This window comes from Rhagoletis zephyria, unplaced genomic scaffold (genome assembly GCF_001687245.7).
Source record: "Rhagoletis zephyria isolate East Lansing unplaced genomic scaffold, Rhagoletis_zephyria_1.1 Rzeph_scaffold_00101, whole genome shotgun sequence".
NCBI lineage: Eukaryota > Metazoa > Arthropoda > Insecta > Diptera > Tephritidae > Rhagoletis > Rhagoletis zephyria.
This window is the reverse complement of record NW_016157185.1, coordinates 2,098-18,041: the sequence shown is the minus strand read 5'-3', so window position 1 is coordinate 18,041 and position 15,944 is coordinate 2,098. Positions and strand designations below refer to the sequence as shown.

Genomic DNA, 15,944 nt, shown 5'->3' with positions numbered 1-15,944 from the left:
GATGCTGGCTTTCGTCCGGCGAAATAGTTCATCTTTTTACGATCCATACACTTTGAAGCTGCTTTATATTACTCTAGTAAGATCCAGGTTGGAGTATGCGTCATTCATTTGGAGACCATACCACAATTCTCATATCACGCGATTAGAACGGATACAGAAAAAATTTATAAAATTTGCTTTACGCTCATTGAATTTTAGTGAACCCATTCCCTCATATGAATCACGTTGTGCACTTCTAAATTTACAAACTCTACGTAGCAGATCTGCTTATCTTGCTTGCTCATTCGTTGCCAATCTCTTGAATGGATCGGTTGATTGCCCTAACCTCTTGGAAAGAATAACTTTCAATGTTCCTACACGTAATTTACGCAGTGTTTCTTCTTTCTATATTGTATTTTCTAAAACGAACTATGCAATGTATGCTCCCTTGATTAGAACCTTAGTGGAGCTGAACAATATTCCAACTTTTGACCCGTCTCTATCTTGTGGAGTAGTTCGTACTTTATTATACAACTATTTTAACTAGTTTTAAGTACCTTTGAATTATAGTCAGTAAGAATTTATTGTTCAATTGACTGAAATAAATAAATAAATAAATAAATAAATAAATAAATAAATAAATAAATAAATAAATATTCTTTGTCATTATTTCTCTACTTATGTTCTTTAATGCGCCCCAGACTGCTTTATCGTTTTACATATGTTCAATGATATTATCCGTACTCAGGCCCTTTTGAGTCAATGTTCTTAATCTCTCTCTTTCAAGTGGAAACGATGGGCAATCGAAAAGTACACGTTCAGCAGTTTCCGGCACATTTTCACATGTACTACATGCCATCGAGTCATCGTGACCATAATAGTGCAGGTACTGTCGAAAGCAGCCATGGTCACTAAGTAATTGAGTAATATAAAAATCACCTTCGCCAAGCGATCTGTTTAGCCGAGCTTTGATACTCGGAATGAGACGGAAAGTCCGGTGCCCAGAGGAAGACGAGGCCCAGCGTTGCTGCCATGGTAGTCATTCTAGTGTGAAAAGGACCATTTGAAAGAAAGCGCATTGTTGGTAACATCGACGAAAATTTGATATTAACTCAAAATAAGAAGCTGTTGCCTATTGGATTATTTATGATTACGTTTTAGGAAATTATTCAGCCAGTTTTTTGAGGATTTCAATATTTCCCAGCGCTGAAATAGAAAGAATGTTTTCTGGTGGCGTCATGTGGCAAACGCTTATATCAAGATATCAAAGTGCCCACACACAAAAACTTGCAATCATATTGCTCGCAACTATCTGTCAAAATAACAGTAGGTCGGCAGTCCATGGTTGCCTCCGGAGTTGTGAGATTAAGTGAAATTGCGAAACAAATTGTTAACGCACTGCAGTAAACCTGCTTACGTGTTTTTGAATTCGACATTCATTCGCAACTTCTGAGGAATATCTCATCCGCAAATGTTTGTATGAGAAATAATAGTTCACAGTAGTTAAGTATGCAACAGCTACTAAAACACATATGAATGGATTAATTGTCAAATCGATTAACTCCCCTTTTTGAAAAATCCTAAGTGTCAAAGCACTTGGTAAGGTCATAACTTATTATATTTACAATAACTTTTAATAATATGTATACAATTTTATAAGAAAATTCTTTATCTTATAATTTATATTATACGAGAATTGTAAAAAATATTTTGTATTTTTTGATGGCATCTCCCAACTTTTTGTTAATGGAGTTAATCGATTTGACATGTGAAGCATTCATATATGTTTGTGTGCACATTGTGACTTTCCCATGGCAAACCCTCTAATCGCGACCAAACAGGTTCTGCTATTGTTATTTTGCGCATACCACAGAGAAGAATACGACTGCGTTTATGTATAAAGGGAGAAAAAAATATTGACTCAACACTCCGAGAAGAAGAGTCAAAGAGCCACCAGCAACCGAAGCGAACGTAAACATTAAACATCGTAGCTGCGCGAAGAGAGAACTCAAAATGACTAAGCATGTAGATATGTACATATGTATGTAGGCATGTATGAATTACGTAGGCAAATTTAAAGAGAGCGCGGTACCTACAACCACATTAGCATTTACACGACAGCTGTTTTACGCCACAAACTGTGGGGTATACGAGTATAAAAATCAGATTGTGACGTCTATCACACAACTGGTATTAAAACGCACTTGATGCGTCGTTGCCAATTTTCATACGGGCGGGCGGATAAATGGCGCATGCCAACCGGCATATGTGCAGTGTGCCGCAAGATCTACGGATTTGTTAAGACCATTACTAAGTAGTATAATAGCAAGGCCGTCCAACAAATAGCCAAGTTGGTCAAATGTTTGTTAAATTCCAATTTCTGATGCGTGAAAAGAATTAGAAGCTAGTTAAATGATAAGCAAGAGACCATCATGTAGGCATGTGTGTGCATACATATGTACTGACCTATGTACATATATACATAACACATAGGCATACATGAGAGAGCACATCTGAATGACATGAGAAGTGCTCACAGGAAATTAAAAACAAAACATTTCGAAATTCCACAGCCTTGCACCGCCTGTGTGTTAAGCCAGTCACGCACAATCACATAGTACATACGTACATACATATGTATGTATGTAGATATGAATGTATGTACATACATCTCACATGTACGCACACATGAATATGTATATGTTCAGATATACATGCATACATATAGCTATATATGTATGTATGTGCATAAGTATATGCAATCATCACCTGCTCTGCGCTTTATCCGCTTTGTACCTCACTTTCTTCCTTTTTACCCCGCTTCCATCTTTCTTTCATCACACATTTCGGACATTCAACTTTTTCGTTTTTCCCCTGAATGCATTACTTTTGCGGATTTTTGTTTGTTTGCATTATATTTTTACAAAAAGAATATTTAACTGAAATAGGAGTAGAGAAAGTGTTTCGCGGCCTTGCTAACCGTGCAACAATACGAGTAAATTGAACTTTAAAATTTCTACAAATGTTAAATTACACAATTTCGATAATCGGAAAGGTAGTGTCTCAGAGGGGGTCCCACCCTAATCTCGTTTAGATCGGATCACTGGATCATGGGATCATGAAATATATACATATATATATATATATACATTTTTATATGAGAATTGAAGTCGGTTTTTGCTAAAAATTACTTGTTTTTAAAATAACAGTTGTTTCGAGAAAATTATATTATTCTTTTTTACCGAATTTCTTTTACTTTATTTTCGGTATGGAGTTGGCCGTGTTTTTTAACAATAGTGGAAAGCAGGGTTGTTGCGAATATTCGCATTCGCATTCGCAACCGCGGAACTTCTGCATAAATTTTAACATTCGCATTCGCATTCGCAATAATCAATGCGGAGCTTTTGCGAATGCGAATATTGAGCAACCCAGCAAAAAATCGGTCATCGCTTTTAGTGGTAACGTGTTCTAGAAGGCATAGCGTTGTAATGCCTTCGAATTTTTTCGCTTCTTTTAGGCATTGTCGGTAATGCAAAGTAGAATGTCCTACAATATTTTATTTACTTCGCTTCTTTGTTTCATTTTGAGGAATGCAAAGTAGAATGTCCTACAATATTTTTTTTTATTTCGCTTCTTTGCTTCATTTCAGGGAATGCAAAGTAGAATGCTGCATCCTAGTCAGCTGAAAAATAGAATGAATATCAAAAAAATCTTTTTCTACCGTTAGTTTCTGTGGAAATTTGTCTCGCATAAAAATCATGTTTTGCTTTGTTCAATTTGCAGCGAAGTTGAAGTCAGTCAATGAAGTGAAGTACATGAGTGAGGAAGTACAATTTTAAGCTTAATTAAATATGCATGTATGTACATACCGATTTTTAAGTAAAATCTAAATACCCAAATACATACATATGTTTGTATAAAAACTGATTTATAAAAATTTTAATTAATTTTAATCTTTTAAGACATTTTCTGATTTAATATAAATAAGTATGTAATCATCTGGGCATTCTAAATACATTAGTTTCTCTGTAAGGCATTCTTTGTTCGCTTCTCTGGATTCTGTTTATCCATGCGTTCTCCCTTCGTTTGAAAGTAATGCTGCGGGTAAGGGCTTACCGCCAATGACATGCCCATGTTAAAATAAGGCCTTCCTGAAGCGAAAGCGGAAGCGATTCCCATCGCCTAGCTCGTTTACACTTTCGCTTCTGTGGTAATCGTGTTTTTTGCTGGGAAGTGTCCCGAAAATATATCAAAACACATTGAGCGCATGGAATGGAACAACAAAACGGATTTGATGACTTATGGTACCGACAGCGGTGAGTAATTAATTGTGACTGCCTGAAACTAGGAAAAGCCAAGCTCAGCTAACTACATAATAAAAAAAAAAAACTAACTACAAGCTGTTCATTACAGGTGAACCTTTCCAAGAGGTCACCCGGGAATTAAGAAAATCTGAGACCTGTATCGTCCGTGATTCCAATAATTGAAATTATTATAAAAAACGGGGTACCTTTTTAACAAAATAACAAGATTTTAAACTAATTCTGCTGGCAGCCACGACTTTCAAAAGAGAATTTTCTTCGAAATTTGCATTCCTACAAAATAACAATTTATTAGCCATTCACAACGTCGTGACGCTATAAGCACAGATTTTTCAAACCAGTCACAGAAGACAGGATTAAAAATAAATTACAAAAACTAAAATCGAAAAACGCTGATGTCATAACAGTTTCTCCAAATTCTGAAACAACCAAAAGAATTGGTTCTCCAAATCGGAACACAGCGGTGTTTAAACAGCGATACTGCCATGATGCTAGATTGTGAAGATGAAAGTCAGGAGGATACATCCGAAATTTGCAGCCCGATGCAATTCTCGAATTATTGAACCTCAAAAAAAAAAACCGAAGTCATCTCAACTGGTGCAGCGTCAATCGAAAAGAATTTACAATTTTGTAAAGTTTCAAGTTTTTCAAGTTTGTCGCCTTGAGCGAGTAGTTATTTAATGGCGCAGGTTTGATTTACGACCCGTTAGGAAACAGGCTGTAGCCTTAAAAAGCAAAATTACTATTAAATACAATGTTCCAATTTTTAATTTAAGTACTAAATAAAAAAAAAAAAATTTTAATTACTAAATATTCCATTTTTTTACCTAAATCACCGAATGTACTCACCGAAAAATATTTCTTAAAAAGTGAAAGGTCGCATAGACAGACGCTCTAATAAGCGGACATATTCTTGGGAACGAACAATTTTTAGTTTTTTTTGTCATACAAAATGCTCTCCCATACACGGACTTTCCGATAAACGGACGCGGACACTCAAAAATGTCCAGTTATGAAAAAAAAACTCTTCCATAAGCGGATGCGAAGCTCTAACAAGCGGTCAATTTTATTTTATTTTCAGTCAAATGTTGACTCTTGCGCTTCTACATATGTATATGTACACAAGAACATAGCCCATATTCAAAAATATTTTATTTTCTAGAAAAAGTGTTACCTTTTCGTTGCCAATGGGCAATGAGATTTGTCGTTAAGAAAGAAAACGCAATAAATTTGAATTTAATTTTAATTCTCCCTGTTTCTGTCTATTGAAGACTAAATATTATTTAGAAACCCGCAATTTGAATTTTTTAAGTATGAATTTTTATTTTATTTCTTACGAAATTCCTATAAGCGGGCATCTCTCATAGGCGGACAAAAAAGGTGGCCATCGGTCTCCGCATATTGGAGCTTTCACTGTATTTGACATCCGCATTCGCATTCGCATCCGCGGATGTTAGCATTTAAACATCCGCCTCCGCATTCGCATCCGCGGATGTCTAAAATTCCACATTCGCAGCACCCCTAGTGGAAAGTATCAGATAAGTCGATATTGAATACTGTAATATATAAGAAAAAATTTACTATTTTTCGGGGGAATTGAGATCCGAAAAAAATTTTAAATGTTATTCCCAGTTTTGAAATATATTTTGTAAAAGATAAAAAGAAAAATTATTGATATCACTTCCCAGTGTACAAATCTGACCAATATAATGGACGCTGAATAACGGTAAAATTAAGAGCTTTATCTTCAAATTTTTAGCTTCAGCGGCTGATTTTTTGTACTGAGAGGGTTAAGGCAGCCATGCCATTGGAGCAATTTCAAGGTAATATTTCCTTTTTTCCTAGCATCAAGTAATGTTTTTCTGAGTGTATTAAATTGAAGCAAACGAAAAGAAAAAAGCAAAAGTTAAGAAATAAACCTTGCGATTACCCCATGTTAAAATTCTTGGCACTGCAGTTAATCCTTTGGTGGTAATAGGCTATTAATTAAACCTTGTCGAGTTATAACATACAAAATTTTTTTTAGATTACACAGTGCGACAGTCAATTTTACACGCGAAAAAATCAACATATTCACAAAAATGGGGGCCAAATATAGTAAAACTGCTTTTTTTTTCTTTTTCTCTCTGACGTAAGGAGTTTTTTTTATAATTACTTTGAAGTTCCTAGAATTTGATTGAATAAAAAAATTTCTCAAAAGATTCGGTGCATTGTAGAGTAACAATATAGGTATCAATTAAAAGGAAAAATTCTGTAGAATTGAAAAAACTTTAATTTTTGCGTGCACCGGAACGAATATGTATTGAAAATGTCCTTTTAAAACTTTCTCCTTGAATATCTTTGGAGTTTCGTGCGATTCCGTGTCGCGGTTCACATTTATATATATAGATTGATAGTTACAATATACATAAATGAAGATACTGGAATCATTATTATGGAACCATGTATGCGCTCTAAAAGAACAAACTGACCGTATGATGTACGATTTAAATACTTTAATTGTTTTGTAATACAAAGGCGTATCCAGCCTTTCACCTAGGGGGCAAGAGTTTATGTAGAGGAAAAAAATGTTTTTAATTACATTTTTCTTATTTTTTTTTGTATATAATAGAAATTTTTGGGTTTAAGAAAGTATAAGTTTTCTGGTATCCTTTACAACGATACCAATTTTTTAAAAATCGGTTTGTATTTTTTGGTTTAAAATATTTTTTTTTATAAAAAAGGTATTTTTTGCTTTTAAGTGTTTTTCTAAAATTTTTATATTCGAAGGATACAAATCTGCATACGAGAAGAAAAGGGGGTTTAACCGCCTTTACAACAATACCAACATTTTTAAAAATCGGTTAGTAGTTTTTTTGTTAATTTTTTATAAAAAAAAAGGTATTTTTTCCTTTCAAGTGTTTTTTTCTCAAATTCTTTATATACGAAGTACACAAATACGCATATCAGAAGAAAGCAGATATAAATTTTTTAAAAATCGGTTAGTAATTTTTTTTGTTTAAAACATTTTTTAATAAAAAATGTATTTTTGCCTTTTAACCCTTCGATTTGTGAGAAGGTCCCTAGGGACCTTTTCGTATTTCATGTGCCTATATCTTTTTGTTCAATGCATTTTTGAAAAGAATTTATACATGTATTCCAAGAATAAATTAAGCTGAATCGTTTAAAATAAGTTTCGAAGGGATACGGGATCACGTTCGAGTGTTATTGAGATTTCAACATATATAGTACGGGGATTAGTGACAAGGTCCCTAGGGACCTTGTACAATTTTAGAAGAAATAACAAGTTACTTGTCTTCATGTTTTGATTTTTTTTTTCACTTGTTCTTCAAATTATTTCATTCCTAATATATATGCAGGACGTTAATTTAATCAAAAGACAACATAAATACCAAAGAAGTTGCACATGTACAGTCGAAACATCGAGCAACTCTTTGTAGGTCCCTAAGGACCTTCTCACGAATCTAACGTCATCGGCACTGTCACTCATCGGAGGGTTAAATGTTTTTTCTCAAATTTTTAGAAAATCAATTTAAAATTGTTGGAAATATAAGGTTTTTAGTTTTTCGAAGGCCCGACCTTTGACCCCTTATAGCACCTGTAATATAAGTTTGCACAAAAATAGTTATACATATACCATTTAAATAAGAGCAAAAGGCGGACTACGTCTATATTTTTAGTTTTTTAGTTATTTACGTATGTATAATAATAAAAAATAAATTTTTACCAAAGGTCCTATTTCGAACTTCGAAGGCCCCATATCTCGATTTCGGAGGCTAACTTCGAAAAATGGTGAAATCGCTTTTTACCTATGACTCAATCTCCTAAAAAAATTGGTTTGGTCCCATACCCAGTGGAGTGCTGTACAGTGTAATCATTCCAGTATCTTCATTTATGTATATTGTAACTATCAATATCCTATAAAGAGAAGTGTAAATTTTTTTATCTAAAACTAATAAAGTTAGAAGGACGAAATTCGAGGATGTGGTAATTTACTTATTAGTCCTTGACATATATTTTTTTCAAAAATAAATATTGGAAGTTTCCAAGGATATTCAAGGATGAAGTTTTAAGGGGACATTTACAACACTTATTCGTTCTGGTGCACCAAAAAATTAAAAAATTAAAACGCTCGAAAATGTTACCAGAGAGTTAGGCGTCTTGCGGAAGGTTTCAAGACCAGTGCGAACTCATGTAAGCACAACCAGGGCGACCGATGTCATAATATTGCCAGATGAACGCATGCCCGACGAATACCGCGGGATCAGTCTTCTAAGCATAGGATACAAGGACTTCGTCAAGCCCGTCGTCAACGAAATGATTGATCCTTATCAGTGTGGCTTTCAAATCCGCTTTCGCGGCATGAATAGAAGTTGTCTTTATGCCGCGATGCCTGAATTTGTTATCCCTTGAAACTAATACGACTGTTTAGAATGACGTTTAGTAATACCTCCAGGTCCGTCAGAATTGGGAAGGACCTCTACGAGCCGTTCAAATTTTTCACAAGAAGAACAAAACGTAGACGGAAATATTAAGAGAAATGTCGTCAGTGTATGGGAGGTCTGGACCTTCATTTGCTACCATCAAACATTGGCGCCCAGAATCAAGCATGGCAGGGATTTTCTAGAAGATGATCCCAGATAAAGGCGTCCAAACACTACCATTAACGAAGAAAATATTGGAAAAGTCAAAAAACTTGTTCCAGAGGGTCGGCGAATCAAGTTGTGACAGATAGCTGAAACCATAGGCATTAGCAAAGAAAGAATCGACGACGTGATGGATGTCGAAAATGCTCACTCTGTTAGACAAGGAGCGCAGAGTCACAGCTTCGCTGGAGTTATTGGACGCCTGTGGCGAAAATCCAGACGAGATTTTTTCTTACATTGTCTCTGTAGAAGAAACGCGTATCCGGCAGTATGATCCAGGGTTTATGTAGTGGATAGAAAAGGGAGAAAAGCCACCACGGACATTCAAAGTGGAAAGATCAGGTTTTTTGGGTTTGTGAAGGTATTCTGTTCTAACAAGCGTGTGGATAAGACATTTGAAAAAGTCTTGAATTAACCAAAAAATAACAAATTAAAGCTTTAAATGCATTTTTATTACTTTTTTTACCTTTTGAAATCAAGTTCTAAGTAAATTTTTTGATTGAGTTTAAAGTAGGTTGTATTGAATGCACTGTCAAATAATTTGCGATTCATAATTCAAGTGTTTGGTAAGAAAAATATATAGTATCTGCTTTTAATAAAATTGTGTTATATTTATATTAAAATGTATGACTGCTTTATCTATACTATTAGTTATTATTAAGCAGTATTGGTCTTGTCCCACCAGTGACAAAAAAAGCTAAAAGTTGTTATATTTAATTACAGAAGTTGAGGTTGTGTTTCGTGTTTGTTGCATAATGTTAGAAATTCATTGCAAATATTCACCGTCGTTTCCACGTAGTTAGATAAGAATAATTCAACAGAGAGGCATGTCCCACCCGTGACAGCTATCCGCGGGACAGTTATCAGAGGTAGGTTTACAGGGCTGATAACATTTATTTGTTTGTTGAGGTGGACGCAGAGGAGGAGGGGGGATGCGCGGACTCGTCCATTATCTATATACCCTTGTGGTCAGCTGATTAAGTTAAGTTACAGTTTAACCAGTTTTGGTTTCTTATTTTGTTAATCTAATGTTTATAGTTTTTTTTTTTTTTTTTATTAAAGTCTGGCACATAACCTAACCAGAACCACATAAATCTACAATATCATTTCTTAAAAACCTTATACAAATTCAACAAACTTTAACAATTACACCAAAAAATTTTAAACTTTTTGCTCAGAATTTTTAGGGATGCAGTTTTATAGTCCATTAAATTTATGTAGGTAAAAGTGAAAATTTCAAGACGCTAGAAAATCGCGTTCATTTTTAATAATTTTTTTGGCTGACGGTGCTAAGCATTTTCTTCTATATATGTAAAAGGCACCATCCTAAGATAAAACGGGAGTGAATTTAACCCCTACTTGGCTTCTTATATTTTTTAATAACTAATCTTTATATATGGACCACACTAAAACCTCCCTTTCATATACAAATGCATACGTGTCCTACCCGTGACAGTGGAATTTCGGATTTTTTGTGTAATAAAGCCATCATTTTTTTGTGGTTTTTGCTTTGTTTGTGTTCCTGGTTCTCTGTTTTATTATAAGACATCAAGTTCACACAGAAAAGTGAAATAAATTCGCAGAGTTTCCGTATTTCCATATAAAAGTAAGCTGGAATTTTTTCGTATTTTGTAATAACTCATATACATAATAGTCAATTAGATGTAGCTTTATCAAAATGTGGAATTGTTGAGTACTTCATACTTAAATTTAAACAAGAGAGAAAATATTTTTTGTACAAACGTCCAACCCGTGAGGGTGGAATCGCACATATCTATCAGCTTTTTTATTACCTTAGGCTCAAAACATTTCAGCCTTCCCGCGTATATGGTAAAAATATAATCTAGTTATGAAGTTTCAGAAAAAACCTCAAAGTAATAACTAATAAATAGTTTTAAACTTTTTTGTAACGGGGTTGATATGGAAAATCATAGTTAGTTCACCCTGTAATCTATATATTAATACGCTAACATAAATTTTGTATCCGTTCGTTTGGGCATTCTACAGAACCGATTTTAAAACCAAGAATACCATTGGAAAGGTATTTTTCTGTTTTTTTTTGTTGAAAATTACAGCCGAAATCGTCGTTTGAAAATTTGCGTATTTGTGTATAGTTGTTGTTGCAACCTGTATAATTTGAACTGTTTTCGCATTTGGTTTACATCATATTTAAAATTAAACTTTGTAATAAAGATAAATGTGATGATGGAGAAATAAATGATAACGATTAAGATAAAAAATAAGGCAAAACTACATAAGAATTAGAGTAACTGAAACACTTTAAGGTAAAGGTGAAAGGGAATATGCAAAAAATAAAGATAAATATGAAGAAAAAGACGAGGATGAAGATCGATATTGTTATCGACAGAATAATCGATTTTGTCATCGATATAATATTCGACATTGTTATCGGTATAATAATCGATATTTTATAGACATAATGATCGATACATTAATCATCGAATCGAAATTTTTGAAGTTTTCAAAATGTATCGAGTTATCGAAATTTCAAGGTTATATAAGTTTATCATGTTATCACTGCTTCCAGAGAAATTGGTCTACAGCTTTCGAAAAATATGGAGGTATTAATTAACCGAAATTTATAGAGGTATCCAAAGTTTTTCGAGTTACCGATTTATATGGAGATACACCTATACATTTTGGAGTTATACAAAATTATCGTGCCTTGAAACGCACAGTTATCGAAATTAGTCGAGATATCGAACTTTGTTAAGTTAAGGGAAGGGGAGAACGGTCGAATTTCGACAGTAACTGGCACTCCTAGTATAAATGAAATGCTCAATTTTCTTAGATGCAATGGTAATGCGTTGGGACGAAGGAAAGTCGAGACGGTTGTGAACCACTTCAAAAAAAAATAATAATAATTCTATAAACACTTGGTTTTGCAGCGTACTATATTTAAATATATATTCACATTCAATTAGTTTTCAAAGGTTCGCGCTTTTAATTTATCCGGAGTGAAAAATAATATAACTAACTTTTCCTTCCTAAATTACGGTAACTTAGTGTATTGAGTACTGATTTAACTGCATAGAAGTATATATTTAAAAAGTAACTTTATAATTGGACACAAAGGTTCACTCACTCATAGAATACCCAAATTATGGAATTTTTATTATAAAATCTACATTGATAAATAGTTCTTTTACTTACCGGCTACTTTCAACAATTCCGCATCTACCAATTCGCCTAGATCTGGCTCTTCTCCATACCAAAATATCCATAATTCTTTGGCGGCGGCCAACGAAAGTGGCGGATGCACTTTCGACGAGCTAATCTCAAAAAGCGCATTAGGATCCGAATGCTCCTGCTTGGTGGACTGTATGCGCCGCCACACACAGAGAATGTCAGCTTGCATACATCGTGAATAGGAGCGCAGGATGGGATCATCCAATGGATCACTGGACGCATTTACTCTTTCACCGTTAACGAACTTACGCCATTTAATTCCGCATAAATCAGTCTGAAATTGAAAAAGATGCATCAATCTTTGAGTAAAATTTGCCAATGCAGTTTTTTAAGGCCAAGTGGAATTCGAAAAATGAGTGAAAATATGGTTGAAATAAAAAATAAAAGTAGGCTTGTTTACGTCACAGCCGCCAATGGCTTGTAATCCCTGCTGTTGGATTAAAAACATTTTACATATGGCTAGCTTACAGTGGACATTTGATAAGTCCACTTTTTATGAAAATTCATATTTTGATAGAGGAAGCAAGAAAAATTAAAAATGCATAGTTTCGAAGAGGATTAAGATAATTTTATTTTTTTTTATTGCCAAGGTTTTTACGAGAAAAAATTTTGGGAAACACTCCGGGAAAGTGGGGAAATTGGAAAAATCGAAAATTGATTTCTTTTTGTATGGAATTTTGTGCGCAATTCCTTCGGAATGGCATTCGATCGAAAAAATAGAAAATTCTAAGGGGAAAACTCTCGGAAAAATTCGGAAGAACGCTAAAAATTTTAATTTTTTTCGACGAATGCTTGGAAAATTTCGGATAATTGTGAAATTCATTGGGAGCATGAAGCAATTGGGAAGAATTTTTCCCTATGTTTCATAACCGATTCGAATGGGTGCTGCTTTTTTGGAAAGGTGTTTAGAAGATGGAGTGCACAAAGTTTTAATTTTTCCGATAGGTGGCGCCGATACCCGTATTATAGATATGCGTAGAATAGAATCGAGTCATTGTTTTACAGTTCGAAAGGTGTTTGAAGGCGGCGCAAACATGCGGGATTTGACTATTTAACAATACTTATAACACAGGCCAACAAAAATGGGAAAACATTTGATGCAGCAATTGTTAACGATTTTTTTGCCGAACTTTTGTGTGCTGCTTACGAGTCCGTAAGAATAAAGTTTCCGCCAGCTCCAGATTTTAAGAAAAACGAGGCCAAAGTGTCAAAAAATCGCGTTTTTTTTTAATATTTGAGAAACTCTAGCAAAGAAACAAAGGGTGGTAGAACCTTCCACTTAGGCTTTGATTAAAGCTAAAAATCTCGAATACTGTCCTTGAAAATTCCCGCACCTTTGCTTGATTGTCACTTATAATCCATTCACTATTTTGAACAGGAATAACTGATTTTGGGAAGTTTGAGTGCTTATCGCAATTAAGCAAAAGGTGATAGTACCTTCCACTTAGGCTTAAATGAAGGCTTGGACTTCTGACTTCAATCCCTGAAAATACCGTTCCTGCACCTTGACCCTAAGGTCAGATATAGTTACGGTGACCATCCGTCCTGTATTATACGGGACAGTCCTATTTTTTGACTCAATGACCAGGTAATTTATTTATTTTATACGGGACTACAAATGTTCTGTATTTCTTTTAATGTCCTGTATTTGTCCCGTATTCGGTGTTTTGACCGAGTTTTAAGTGATGTTGGTATATGGATGTAATTTTCTCCATAAACAGTTATTATTTTCTAATCTGATTGCCTGTGATTCGAATCGAGGAATACATACAGTGACCAAAATAGTTTTAGTTATTTCTCCTTAGTTTATTATTTATTTTATGAAAGTAAAGCTCTTTTCCTAACAGAAACCATATAATACCAAATTTCAAACTTTGTGTGTTTCACCACAATTTCAAACTTTTTATTAGTCTTAGAAACAAATTTGGTTAGCAGTTTTGTAACTCAATAAAACTGAGTATAATAAAGTGCGACTGGATAGTGCTGCTCATTTGCTTCTGTTTCAAAAAAAAACGGTCGAACATACTTTATATGCAAAAATGCGTCAACAAAAAAAAAAAAATTGCCAAAAATTTATCGCAAGCCTTAGCGACTTAAAATAGCACTTTATTATACTAAAATTTAACGCATCTTTTTAAACAAATTTTACGGGGTAAAAATATCGAGCAAATTATCCTACAAATTTGTGATGTTACTAAAAGGATACTCTTTCAGAGTTAATACATCTAGAATCATTGAATAAGACTTTAAGATCTGTAAGCCGTTGTGCAAAATAATTTTTTACCCCGTATTCGGCTCTCATAAATATGGTCACCGTACCTATAGTCATTTAATGAACAGCTAACACTGATTTTTGCACCATTATTTTTTATCAATTGCATAATTTTCTAGTATTTTTTAATTTATTGTTGGACAATAAAAAGTAAATGAGTATAGGGGACCATCAGGGCAAGTTGCAAAAATAGTACATTCAGGGATAGTAGTCTGTAGTTCTAGCTTTAATTTAGGCCTAAGTGGAAGGTTCTATCACCTTTTGTTTCATTGCTAGAGCTTCTAAAATATTGCAAAAAACCCGATTTTTTTTAACTTTCGCCCTACCCTTTCACCTACTGCAGACTTTCGATATATTAAAGGAGCGTGGCATCACCCATACATATCGAACTTTTCGTACCGTATATCTCTGGAAGTATTTGTGGAAGTTGGTATAGAGATTTTGGCGCTACTGGAAAAGGGGGCGTGGCGCTTTCCAAACATATTGAAACTTTTACCTATCTGTAAATATATAGTGGTTTTTTCTTTTTCATAATAATTTGTTTTATTCATGCAGTTCACTCAAATTCAAATTTGTAGTTCACTCAATTTCAGTATCATAAAGTGCAAGTTTTAAATGGCTATAGATTACCCGTTGATTTTTGTGAATTTTTTTCGCTGATTATGTTGCTCATTTTCTCCGTATAACGAATGCGTATAATTTTTTTTTTCTCTGGGAATAAATGCCGAAGAGTGTCTGTATGTTAAACTCGTTAAATCAACCATCAGAACCATTGCGGTCCTTGCTTTGCGGTGACTAAACAGAATGTGGGCCAATGATACTCACCAGTTTGGAAATTGCCACCAACTATACTATACAGATCCAAGGACGATTCACTAACGAGCCGCAAGGACTTCTTCCCGGTATAACGCTTTCATCAGGTAATTTAAGACGGCAATGGAAGATATCCCTTTTACCGACCACAAAACCAAACGTGAACGTGAACTGCTGGCGAAAACGTTGGACCAAATGTTTCAATAAAAAGATTAATTTTGGACGGGTCGGAGTTCGCCGGTTCTGCTAGTTTTCCACGGAAGTTCGCAGAACACGCGATATTTTTTTAAATATGCCTGCGACATAATTTTTAGTCCCACGGATAAACAACGGATAATTTACGGCAAATTATTAAATATGTAGTTAGTTTGGGTTTAGTAGCTGGTTTCCTTAAATGGTTTTCAGAACTTCCGTGGAAGTTAGCAGGGCACGCGATGTTTTTTAAAATATGTCCGCGGCAAAATTATTATTTTCACGGATGATTTACGGATAATTAACGGCAAATTATCCGGTAGGAATTTTTGCTTTGGGAAAAAGTTGTCCTGCCACCTTCAGAGAGGTCGTAAGGGTGTCTGAAATGCATCCAGATGTAATGAAGCAGGCTGCAGAAACAGAGATAATCCTGCGGAACTTACGTTCACCTACATGAAAGTCGGTTGACGTGGGAAGGGGAGAGAAGGTGCTTTCAGTATCTTCCGCAAA

General features: G+C 34.5%; 1 protein-coding gene across 2 annotated transcripts in view; it reads right to left on the bottom strand.

Annotated features, from left to right (window-relative positions):
- skd (mediator complex subunit skuld) overlaps window positions 1-12,467 on the bottom strand; it is a 78,812-nt gene extending 66,345 nt beyond the window's left edge. For both annotated transcript variants that reach the window (XM_017632865.1, XM_017632871.1), the window contains exon 1: window positions 12,122-12,467. In XM_017632865.1, the coding sequence (XP_017488354.1) occupies window positions 12,122-12,452 (331 nt within the window). In that variant the 5' untranslated portion in view covers window positions 12,453-12,467. The remainder of the gene's footprint in view (window positions 1-12,121) is intronic.
- Between the last annotated feature and the right edge of the window lie 3,477 nt (window positions 12,468-15,944).